General features: G+C 32.3%; 2 protein-coding genes across 2 annotated transcripts in view; both read right to left on the bottom strand.

Annotated features, from left to right (window-relative positions):
- Window positions 1-889: 889 nt before the first annotated feature.
- Window positions 890-5,117, bottom strand: LOC100372786 (uncharacterized). The gene is made up of 4 exons (XM_002738410.4): window positions 5,012-5,117; window positions 4,372-4,477; window positions 1,832-2,112; window positions 890-1,154 (listed from the first exon to the last, which is right to left on the bottom strand). Exons 1-4 carry the CDS (start codon window positions 5,096-5,098, stop codon window positions 1,017-1,019), a joined length of 612 nt encoding a protein of 203 aa, XP_002738456.1. The 5' UTR covers window positions 5,099-5,117; the 3' UTR covers window positions 890-1,016.
- Window positions 5,118-7,713: 2,596 nt separating this feature from the next.
- Window positions 7,714-12,367, bottom strand: part of LOC102806679 (uncharacterized) — a 29,699-nt gene continuing 25,045 nt past the window's right edge. The window contains exons 12-16 of the mRNA XM_006821005.3: window positions 12,027-12,114; window positions 11,582-11,659; window positions 10,642-10,821; window positions 10,322-10,462; window positions 7,714-8,723 (exon numbers count right to left, since the gene is read on the bottom strand). Coding sequence (XP_006821068.1) covers window positions 8,566-8,723; window positions 10,322-10,462; window positions 10,642-10,821; window positions 11,582-11,659; window positions 12,027-12,114 — 645 coding nt within the window. The 3' untranslated portion in view covers window positions 7,714-8,565. The remainder of the gene's footprint in view (window positions 8,724-10,321; window positions 10,463-10,641; window positions 10,822-11,581; window positions 11,660-12,026; window positions 12,115-12,367) is intronic.

Raw genomic sequence — 12,367 nt, 5'->3', positions numbered from 1 at the left:
AAACACTAAGTTGATATAATAATTTAAAACAGTAAATAACTCAATAATAAAAAATAGAATATAATTAAAAAAAAATTATAACTTTATTTTGTTCTGTCAAAACTGGTTTATTCTGACTTAGTCATTTTATCTGTACTAACAGAAGTAATAAAATACAGTATATAACAAATTAAATTATTAAAGAAATTAAGTAACGTTTTATTTTATATTTAAGTATTTTCTTGAGATGATAGATGTATACAGTGAAATTATATATAAAATAATATGCATTCCACCATGGTCACTACAAATTTTGATTCCATGTCCACCAGTAACAGTTACTTGTCAGACATAGTTCTCATCAGGTGATTGTGATGTTATGTGACAATGTCAGCATCCAATCAGAATGTAGTAATTAGATTTGGAGGACCTCTACAGACCACCTTGTCTTTAGTTCCCATGCAGTATCTCTATTGTATATAGTAGTGCACTTGAACCAGCTGTTATTTTTGCATGCGTTACTAATAAAGTAAATACAGCACAGGAAAATAATTTACAGTGACATTACATCCTTGCATTTTGGTTTTCATTATATTACTGTATTTGCTTTATTAGAAGTAATCTCCAATAGGAGCGTATGTAAACCAACAATAAGTTACATGTATTGTATACTGAATATGAATTATTTTGACCATAGAAACACATCTGTAATTGATGTAAGTGTATCAGCTACTTAGTAACATAATATTGTCCTTGTAACAGCATATACGACACAGGACAATAATTTACAGTGACATTAAATTCTTAACTCGCATTTAATTTTTCATGAAACAAGATTTTTGCGTAATATGAGTAAATATGACCATATGGTGAAACTTACAGACATAAACAAACAACAATTTCATTGTAAGGTGTATATAGGTGTATTACCAATGTATGCGGAATTGGTAATGGAAATTGACACTTAACAGACTAATTTCATGTTGAAATCATTAGTGACCGATTGACACTCATTTTGTTATCCATGCACAGAATAATTACAAGTTTGACAGTGTGTATTGTCTTGCAGACTGTCCTGGCTTTCTGTGATAACCTCCGAGGGGTTCCTCTATAATCCTTGGATCAGCTGTTAATTCTGGATCACTGGTTATTGGATTATGAACCAAAGAACTCTCCTGAAATCAAATAAATATATAAACATACATATATGATATAAGGCAAAAAAGGCACCTCACACCTTTTTTTTTTTTTTTTTTGCAATATAACACGTATTAGTGAAGTGCATCACGTACACTTTGAGGCCTAATATGAGCCTTAGTCACAAGACAATTCAAATTACTTGTTTGTGTGTATTTCTATAAATTAATAAAAATCAATATGAAAATGTTATAAGCGAAGCCAAGACGTCAGTGGATTCAAATAATATGAACAAAATGATAAACAGCTAACAGTCAAAATACATGTAGCTCTGCTGTTTCAGCAAAGCCTTGAGAGTTCCCTCTAATGTCACAGAAGGAATTAATCCATATGAGGTGTACTTATAAGCAATTGAAGTAGTGGTTTTCAAGCACAACATTTTTAACCAAAAGTTGCAAAAATATTTTCTAAATCTAGAGAATTGAAGACAAATCTGACAGAGGTCCACCAAAGGGCGAGCTGCTAGTTTTCAAGAAGAAATTGAAAATAGAATTGTTGACAGATGAACGACAACGGACAATCACTATATAAGCAGCTCTGCTCTGTCATCTTTTATGATAGTGGAACTAAAAAAGGAAACCCAATTTTTTAGGCATAGGATCACATGACATGCTTAATACAAGATTCTGATTTGAACAAAAAGAAAGTTTCATACCTCAATGTGCTGTGTGTTAGTTTTTCTATTTCTCCCCTTGAACAACTTCTTGGTGATATTACGTCCCTTTGTTCCGTCGGATTTTCTTTTCTTTGGAGCAGCCTGTTGTAATTCAGCCTCCACTTGCAGCATTTCTCGGGGAGGTTTAGGTAAATCCTTCACATGTAGTCTGTTCATCTCGTTTGCATACTTTTCAACGATCATTCTCTTTTTATGCCTCGCTTCAATTTCTTTCTTTGTTCTGGGAATTCGTTTCTGGGAGAAGCAGCACGCAATCACAACTGCAATGAAAAGACAAACATGATTAAAAAACTTGGAACTATATTTGTTCTATTACAATAAGAGCATAAAGCTGTGATTGTTATAAATGTTATATAAATATACCTTTTTATTAATCAAAATAAATGTTTGAATTCAAATTGACCAATCCGGCAATGGTATTTTGATATCAACATTAGTTCTAGTTAATAGTCAACATTATCCAATCAGCAAGCGCCTTATTTTGAGTATTTGAGCAGTCACAGTTGTTATGTCACGTGAATACATGTGCACATTATGGGCATAGACACTGTTTAGCCTATCACTATTAAATTATTTAATTTGAATGAAAGCTGATCATTTTTATAAGCCCTAGCTTTGTGACATGCACTACCAGGTAATATGTAAATGAAATTTCATGAAAATGTACATATCAGCAGTATGCCGGAATCCAAAAAGTCAAGTCGGCTTTGTGACTACTTGTGACACGCGACAATCCCACACGTACCAGTGCACTAATTAGTAGGACCGCAAACTAAACTATTGTTGCGGTGTTGTTTGTTGTTTTCATACTTATTTTGTTTATGTCATGTGAATTTCATTTAAAAAAAATTCCATAACTATATAGTAAGATGTTTTTCAAGATTACTATACCGGTAATACCGTTGTATGATTTTCTGTTGCATCATTTGCATGTCAGGGAGTGAGCATAACTAGTTGTATCGATACAGAGGGCGCACTGCAAACCAGGTTGTTTAAACTAATGCATACAGAAACTTATAGCAAGGGAGTCATCATCTGCACATGCAGCCAGCCATAATGTGTCTTTGTTTATACAAATAAGTGTCTAACCATGAGCCTTTGTGTTTTTAGTATGCGTTATAATCATTACTAAGACTCAATTCCTGTGTATGCGTGGGTAATGATCCCTTCGCTTTAACTGACGTAAAGAAGACACCTCAAAGAAATATCTTTAAAATCCAATAATGTTGTTACCAATTTTTAAAAACTATATGTACCAGTAATGCACATACTTAAGGGTTTTAAAGCATATTTTGAATATTACTGGTAGATCCAATCCTCGGGGGCGGAGCTACGCCACAAGACGTTCTACGTTGCTGCGACGCGCACCACTGTACCATGCATTTCTATGGGCTCTGTGCACGCTGCTGTGGAACGCCGGTCGAGCCGGTGAAAATTCAAGAAAACAACACAAACTCAACTTTGAAGTAATTCCGAACAACCAAATTTATATATGTTATACACGTAGGGCTAATCTTGTTACACTGTTCAGAGGAGACTCAACAATCATCACAAAGTACCGTTTTCTGCGAGTTTTGGGCCTTTGTTTTCACCGCTGCGGGTTGCCAGGCGGTGAAAATGCCCGGATGTCCGCCCCCGAGGATAAGGAGAATTTGACATGGCTGGCAGAATTTCATGTCTGAGTATATTTTTTTTTTCAGGAAGCAAATACCAAATGCTAATCAATACTTTCAATCGTGGCAATGTTGACACTGCGTTACAGAATCATGAATACCGAGTAAAAAAAAAGCAGGTATCTATATTTGACTAAAATGCAACAATATGGCAATGGTTATTAATGAATGTGTACAATGTATAAAAGCAAGAGCAATACAACCGTTTCATTTTCATTATTGCATCCGATGACTTATTTGGTTTGGCAATATTGTTTTGTTGGAAATGCGACCAACCCCTACTCATAGGGAAGAACACATTATTAAAGCTATTGTCATTTACAAACAGGTATGCTTTTGGAGTAACTTTTGCCTGGAATAAAATACAATTACAAAACCGATGGTTTCTGTTTATTTTTTTTTTATTTTTTTTTCAATCTTCTTTTTGACGGTGTTTTGGCAGGAAACAGGAAAAAATCCCTGTGATGGGGCCCTTTAGGAAAGAAACTTTAGACGTCAAAACCAGGATGAGCTGTAACGCATTTTTTTCATGAGAGTGGAATGTTGGTAATGAATCAAGTTCAATTGCAAAAGAATTAGAAAATTGAATAGAATTGAATTGAATAAAAATAATCACTAGTTTTATGTTTAACTATGTCTTTTTTACTGCTCGCAAATGTAAAATTTATACAGCAATAAAAACTCATTCACAGTAAATTTAATTTTTTTTTTTACAAAAACATCTTTTTACATCATGAAATCGAGGGGTTTACTCACTGCAAGTCAATTATCAGTTATGTAACATCTTTTTTATATTGCAACATGTACAGTTTGGTTCAAATTTTAATATATGTAAATTATACTTACTGCAGACAAGAATAGCCGCCAAGACCATACCTGCAACCTGCCATAGTCGGAATCCCCATACATCAATCTCAGTAAACTTAACACTTGGGTTTTCAGTTGTACTGTCCTTAAAAAACCAATACGCAAATATTTGATGAAAGTGAAGGTTCAAGTAAACAGCCAGAGAGAGCAAAACAAACATACTGAGTAAAACTGGATGTATTAAGAGCATGTTATCAAAATGTGCATTTCTCTTAAGTCATTTTCTGGTAATTTCATGAAAAAACTGTTATAATTGTTTATAGTGCGTCACATAATATACTTAAAAGAAACAAGTAAATAGGGAAACATGCTCCTAATTAAATGCATCAATATTGTGCACGTTTATTAATAGGAACAGTTGCCATGGTGATCAGTCCTCAAAGACAAGATCAATAAATTCATTAAAATAGTAATATTATGAACACAATTTTAATGTGAAAAACACATAGAATAAAAGACCATTCAATTTATCAATCCTCATATTATTATACCTATTGTTTACACAATTTTGACTGTATTTTATATTGAACAAAAGTGTTTTTCTCTCTCTTGGTTTAAAAAAAAATAGGGAGAAATCAATTATTCATGCTAAGGTAGTTTACAATAAATGTCCACTTACCTCACTTTGCGCACTGCATGTTATAAATTGAGAAATGTATACAAATAATGGAGTAAAAAACACTCTCACTAAAAAGGATGCCGCCATATTGTTATATGACCCTCTAGCTTAGTGAAAATATGTTCAACAATTGTATAATTTCAAATATAGCAAGCGGTTTGATCACCTAGATTCAGCAATATTGTTTAGATGTCATTTAGATACATTAGTTGGCAGAAATGATGTTTATACTTAATTTAATTAATGATACAGAATGCACTCGTCAAATTACACTACACTTTTTCATCACTAACATATTATGTACATGACTGATTTGCCTAAACATTATTCTGTGAATTTAGGAAAAGATGCGACAAAAATGCAGAAAAATTTTAATATCCAATCAATGTAAACTGCTTAATTTTTACTACTATAATAGCATTGAATAAAGACAAAATTTAACTCCAAATCTTTAGAATCCCAGGAAAATTTTTTCCTGCTACAATTTTGTTTGCGATTTAAAATGAAAAAGAGCAAATAATAAAACCTGTATCCATGGAAATAATGTCATTTCTATAGCATCCTAATCTGGTGGCCATTTTGAATTCAAAACTATGACAACTATAAGGGTCATAATTCAAGAACTAGTTCAATTACTTCTTGTTTTTCTATATATAAAGAATAAGAAAATTACAGGAAATTCCTATGTCAAAAACGTTCCAGTCACTTCTATCCGTAAAGCTGTCAAATGTGAATATTTGGATGCGAAATTAACAGCATCAATCATTAACACCAGAGTTAGATCGAGTTGAGTAATCCAATACTAGAATATAGTCCGTATATGCCGTTTTAATTTTCTGTCTGATTAAACAGAGTACTCGCATGGAAGATTAGTTATTAGAATTTAAATTGGTTATTTCAACAGCAATTACACGCAATGCTATATAAATTCTTTACTACCGGTATACGACGTAAACATGCTATATAGCCAGAGTTGAGTATGTGGCACCAATGCATTTTTTTTTTGTAATTAAAGTGCACATGTATTTTTTTTTTAAATTATCATAAAAGAAAGGTTTTACAGGTTGATTTTTTAATTTTTAGGTAATGTTGCCGTAAATTTGTTTTTCCATAATCAACAGTGAGAGTTTTTCCCTGCTCAGTTCCCTGAATTAACGATTCTGATTAAAGATTCCGTTTCCCAACCCCCACATATTAAGTTCTTGGTTAATACAGATTTTTCATTAAATCATTAACTGTCTAGCCATCTTTAATCAGAACGTCAAATATGATCAGAGAAAGAATGTTAGAGATACGGCTGTAGAACAGCATTCATTAAAACAAAATGGCCACCAATCGGTCATTTTAAAGAAAATGATGTACATCATGGCCAAATGTATGTAACAAATTTTTCAATGAAATCTATCCATCCACACATAAAATTTCAAAACTTGCCTCTACAATAACATATTTAATATGATTAATAGTTCTTTTGTATTCAAAGAGCAAACGCACACATTCTTAGTAACAAAAAATTGTTTTTTTCATTTCCTAACTTTCTGTTGGTTCTTTTCTATTTTATTGGTTATAAATACCAGCTCACCAAATTTCACTCCAGTTTGATGTTTTGTTATTGTACGTACGTCAAATATTATATAGTTCATAGACATTTTCTAAGCTAGGTCACTGTGTTGCAAGTACAAAGTAATTCCAAAGACAGCCATGCCATTTATAGTGAAACCTCCCTCCTGCCTGCACATCGGCAAAGCTACTAGTACTGTGACACAACTCTGATTCACTTTAACTATTCACCGAACTGAATGTCAACAATTGCTTAAGAATATTACAAACCAGTATAAAATATTTTCAATGAATATAGGTCAAGAGCCACACTTCTCAAGCATTTTGACATAACCATGCATTGCGAAAAATCAGATAAACTGATTCATGACGGAGGTGTACAGCATCAAAAGCAGTTTTGAAACAAGACAATACAACTCTGTTGACACCTTCTCTACCCTGCTGTGCATTTAATGTTAATTACAAAATCAACCCAAATGTCCAACGCTATGAATTATGTTTCTGTGCAAATATATGCATAACATCTACGCTACAATATAGTCTTGAACTGACATATTTTAATATGCAGCCTTTCGACTAATTTAATTTGAGGAAAACACTTTTTAAATTACCAAGATTTTTGTAGTCACTTGCTTCGCCAGCTGAGTTGTCGTCATTGTTTCTGAAATAGTTTGACAATAAACACCCTTCAGTGTTCACCCAGGCTGATAAAAGACGAGTAACCAAAACTTAATTCGCTATTTTTTCAAAAGTTGATGTATCAAAAACATTCCATGTACAAGGCCCACTGTACATCCAAACGATGCATTTCCAAAAAAAAAAAAAAAACATGTGCAAAATAATCTAAAAAGTGGGCATTTTGGAAAACTTTCCATAGGATTCCATTATTCCATGAATAACTTGTACTTATATATAAAATTCTCCCATTTTTCATAAGTCATATTTAGTCCACTTAACACGACATATCATTTTTTTAGCACAAGTCCCCAAACAAACTTAGCTTGGTGACAATATATTTTTATCTTAGAATTTTGATCATTACAACAACTCTGGATTTCAAGGATTTCTGAGTATTGTTTTTAATGGTAGCAAACTATCAAAAAATAAATAAAAAAAAATAAATAACAGAAATAGTCAAGTACTATGAGTAACCATGTTTTTATTATAAATCACATAAAAATAAACCATAGATGCAAATGCCTTTCAAATTGTGTCCGATTCTTCCCTCGTCCACCGTTTTCTTGACCATGGATTTTGAAACGGTGGATGCGAATAACTTGGTGGCTATTTGCATTTACGGTCTATTCAAAAAAGTACATATCGGCAGTCAGTTCATATTGGTAGTAGTTATAAAAGTAAGACAGGCTAATCTAAATTGTCATAGGATACAAGTTAAAAGATATAAATTCTGTTCAATTGCCACCAGTAAAATTAAACTTTTTGTTTACATTGATTTGGGCCTAAATACATGCATTTTATTTAGCGAAAATCATTTTTATTGAATTTTAATACCATATTTGCTCTATTAGAAGCGCATCTCCAATAAAATACTTTGGAAAGAACATGGATAGCAGTGACCAGAAATTGTTTCAAATAAATGAATTGATTCACTTGCTAGAACAAAAAATATGCCTGATTAGTAAATAGCAGGCATTACAGCGCCAGGAAACAATTCGGTTGATATGAACCATCGGTATTGGTATGAACCTAGATCATCAAACAATAAGTAAAATTTTGTGTGAATAAAATAAATTTTACTTTTCAAATCTAGGTGGCGCTATTTGTGAAAATACATTATTTGATTTCAACAAGTTTTCACAATGAAGGTTTTCATTATAATATCTGTCAATATCATCAAGTTTTATGAATGTGCCCCTTTAAATACACTCAAATACACAACAAAATAATCTGATTAAAAATGCATTAAAAACTGAGTAAATATGCATGACATCATCAATAAATCTGGTTTATCACACAGTATATTAGAATAATTCTTATTCACTATCAGAGTCAATATTGATAACATCATCAATATGATTACTTGGTACGTCACAAAGCAGATATTCAGATAACGGTTGGACAGTGTATTTTGCAATACTGTCTAATATCCACTCCCTGCTCACAACCAATGCTGTATATTTCTTGTAAAAATCTACAGGGAAAAAATCAATTTATAAAAGCAATGTTATACAAGAAGCATGTCAGCTGATATAAATCTACAGGTTGTGATGCACACTCTGAAATCAATCTTATTCACAGTATAGAAAAAATTTGAAAATATTATTCTAAAATTAACAAATCTGAAAGAAATATAACCCAAGGTTAACCGTAATTTAAAGAATTTATTATCATGAAAACAAACAAACAAGCAGCCTGTCGGCTGAGATAGCTCCGCTGTTATCAATGCACATTTCAATTAAAGAACTGAAGATATCATTAGAAAATGAACAATATGTATAAGTATCAAAGCAAAGGACCTTGCTGTTTTCAACAAGAATTCAAAAATATCACTTTTCACCAAAAATGACAAAAATAATCATCAAAATTAAGTAATTGAAGATATCACCACGAAATTAACAAGGTCCACATGTAATACCTATATATGTAATATAAAAGCAATCAGACTTGCGGTTTTTAACAAGAAGTCGAAAATCTCACTTTTTACCAAAAATGACAAAAATATTCACCAAAATTAAAGATATCATTACAAAATGAACAAATCTGAGAGAGGTCCACATGTAGTACCTATGTATGTAATATAAAAGCAATTGGACTTGCCGTTTTTAAGAAGAAGTTGAAAATATCACTTTTTACCAAAAATGACAAAAATATTCACCAAAATTAGAGAATTAAAGATATCATTACAAAATGAACAAATCTGAGACAGGTCCACTTGTAGTACCTATGTATGTCATATCAAAGCAATTGGACTTGCGGTTTTTAACAAGAAGTTGAAAATATCACTTTTTACAAAAAATGACAAAAATATTCACCAAAATTAGAGAATTGAAGATATCATTACATAATGAAAAAATCTGAGAGAGGTCCACATGTAGTACCTATATATGTAATATCAAAGCAATTGAACTTGCGGTTTTTAACAAGAAGTCAAAAATATCACTTTTTACTAAAAATGACAAAAATATTCACCAAAATTAGAGAACTAAAGATATCATTACAAAATGAACAATTCTGAGAGAGTTCCACATGTAGTACCAATATATGTAATATCAAAGCAATTGGACTTGCGGTTTTTTAACAAGAAGTCGAAAATATCACTTTTTACTAAAAATGGCAAAAATATTCACCAAAATTAGAGAATTAAAGATATCATTACAAAATGAACAAATCTGAGAGAGGTCTACCCAAGGTACATATACACCAAGTATCAAAGCATTCAGGCTTGTAGTTTTCAAGAAGAAGTCGAAAAAGTAAAACATTGACACGGACGACGACGGACAATCATTCATATGATAAGCTCCGCTCGACAAAGTTGACAGCGGAGCTAAAAAACAAATCTGAAGGAGAACCATCAAGGTATTTTGCTGGAAGACATCAAAGCCATATTGCTAATTTATAATAGGAAGTTGAAAATGCAAAGTTGGCGCAGATGGACAATCAGTAAAATAAGTAGCTCTGCTTGACTTTTGAGATGAGATCGATGTTCACAGAAAAAGACATCACTTCAGGTAGATGAGATATAACAATTGTGTCTGGCAAAAATAAAATATGTATATGTACATTACTTACTGTTGTAATTGAAAGACTTGGCAGAATCGTTAGCATCAGGCTGCATAATAATAATCGTTCTTTTATTTGGATTATAACTAAACATGGATGGGTTGTTTACTTTCTCTGCACCACACAGTTCTAACAGCCAATATAACTGATCTGAATAAAAATAAAAATCAACATTATGTTTACAATGAGCTAACAATGTTATGCAGCAATTACCTCTACGATCAGTTTGTGTTTTTTTCAGTTTATTCGTAGATGATATTGTACAACTATAATCGCTCCCTGCATTTTTAAAGAAACATCAGTTATTAAATAATTACTTTATATTCTACCTTTTGTTAGTCCTGAAAATGATCCAATGCAGCTGATTTCATAGTTATGTAAGAGTAATCTTCTAGTTGTCGTCCTGGCTTTAAACGGCCCTTTATGGTTACGTCCGTTTATGACATCACCACGTACTTCGTACAAATCCTCAGGTACAACTTTACCTGCCTCAGTACATGCTTGTATCCCTGATTAATTACAGATAAATTATTTATTTATTTAGTTAAATTTGAGAGAGACAAGACCATGACATACAGAGGTTATTCAACTTGATACTTCACATCTAAGGTGTACAGCAAATGGGGTTCATCATCTTAGAGAAAGGTAACCAGTCATACACCCTTCCTTCCACCACCGCACGGCTAAGTACCTGACACATTTTGTGGTGAAAATTATTTATGAAAATTTTTAGGAATATTTCTATAATTTAATTCTCAATGTTAAATTGTGTTCAAGACACCAGAGCAGGTAGCTTTAAAATGTTACCAGCCCTGTCAGAGAGTTACCAGTCATGCAATAAAGATTATTTTAATATACCCCGGGTACTTCTGTTTCCATTTCCACAAACAATACTTGTTACGCAGACATACAAAATAGATAATTTAAATTTCAAATTTAAACTATTGAGTTCCTTGTTTCATAAACTTTGAATCAGCCATCAAAGAAGAAAATGGCATTCAACTTTAACCCCCCCCAACCCCCAACAGATGTGAAAAAATTACACAAGATGACTCTAAGGACCACATTTTTTTAATTTTTTTTAATTTTATTCACATTTTCTGTAATTTTTACTGAATTCATTCTTAATTTTGAACCAAGCAAATAAAATGTGTGTTACTTCCATTAGATCAAAAAATTTGAATTTTTTGCAAAAAAGTGGAAAACAGCAGACTATTTTGTGGACAGTGCCTGAAGTTGACATTGGCATTCAAAGTTATAGACACTTACATCTGTAGCTGACAACCCATTTTCTGGCAGCAATTCCAAAAAAGTATTTCAGTGTTCGCTCACAGACTAATTCAACATCTGTGGAGAGATGGGAAAACACAATACAATGAGTAGAAAACAATGATGGACGTTAAAGTGAACCATGGCACCATAAAACAGTGATGTCAGTGATGTCAGTGACAGAGAAGCAAAAATAAACGTCATTTTTATTCTCGAAAGTCAAAGTGATTTTGAACACACGTGTCACGTGATGTATGTGTCATCCATCAAATCATTATTTATCTAAACAGTGTTATTTCACAGCCACGAATTCCCTGGGATAGGGTTTGAATACCTTTCCTTGACTAATTGTGCAAATTATGAAAACAAAGCCATCCAGTGGGAGAAAGCACATAAATATTGGTATATAGAAATCTCAACACATTTGATAATTTAGTTAACTTGCCTGTCTTCACAATAACATGAGTGGTATTCAAACTAAACCTTGCTTCCACCTTGGAACCAGTTTCCATTGCAAAATATTCAACATTTTTCTGTGAAATAAATAAACATTGAATTATACACAGCATATATCCATGCCAGTGACAGTGGGTTCACTTTGAATACATAACATTCTTTCTATTGTTATTGTCAATGCATAATACTTAACATTGACATTGCTTTTCTAATACCCATTTTTTACGAGAAACCTCCATTCAACAGCTCAGTCTCTAGCTGCTGTGGTTGTTGGCGAACTTTATCAATAATTGAGGATGGAGTTTATCTCCCCGTCAACTCCAGACACCT

This window comes from Saccoglossus kowalevskii, chromosome 7, assembly GCF_978046115.1.
Source record: "Saccoglossus kowalevskii chromosome 7, keSacKowa6.1, whole genome shotgun sequence".
NCBI classification, from domain to species: Eukaryota; Metazoa; Hemichordata; class Enteropneusta; family Harrimaniidae; genus Saccoglossus; species Saccoglossus kowalevskii.
This window is presented reverse-complemented; position numbering and strand designations above follow the sequence as displayed.

Coding starts and splice junctions, on each gene's coding strand:
- LOC100372786 (XM_002738410.4), bottom strand. CDS start 5,098: ATGGCGGCATCCTTTTTAGTGAGAGTGTTTTTTACTCCATTATTTGTA. Junction 4,478..5,011: donor CATGCAGTGCGCAAAGTGAG/GTAAGTGGACAT, acceptor TGGTTTTTTAAG/GACAGTACAACTGAAAACCC. Junction 1,155..1,831: donor CTAACACACAGCACATTGAG/GTATGAAACTTT, acceptor ATTTGATTTCAG/GAGAGTTCTTTGGTTCATAA.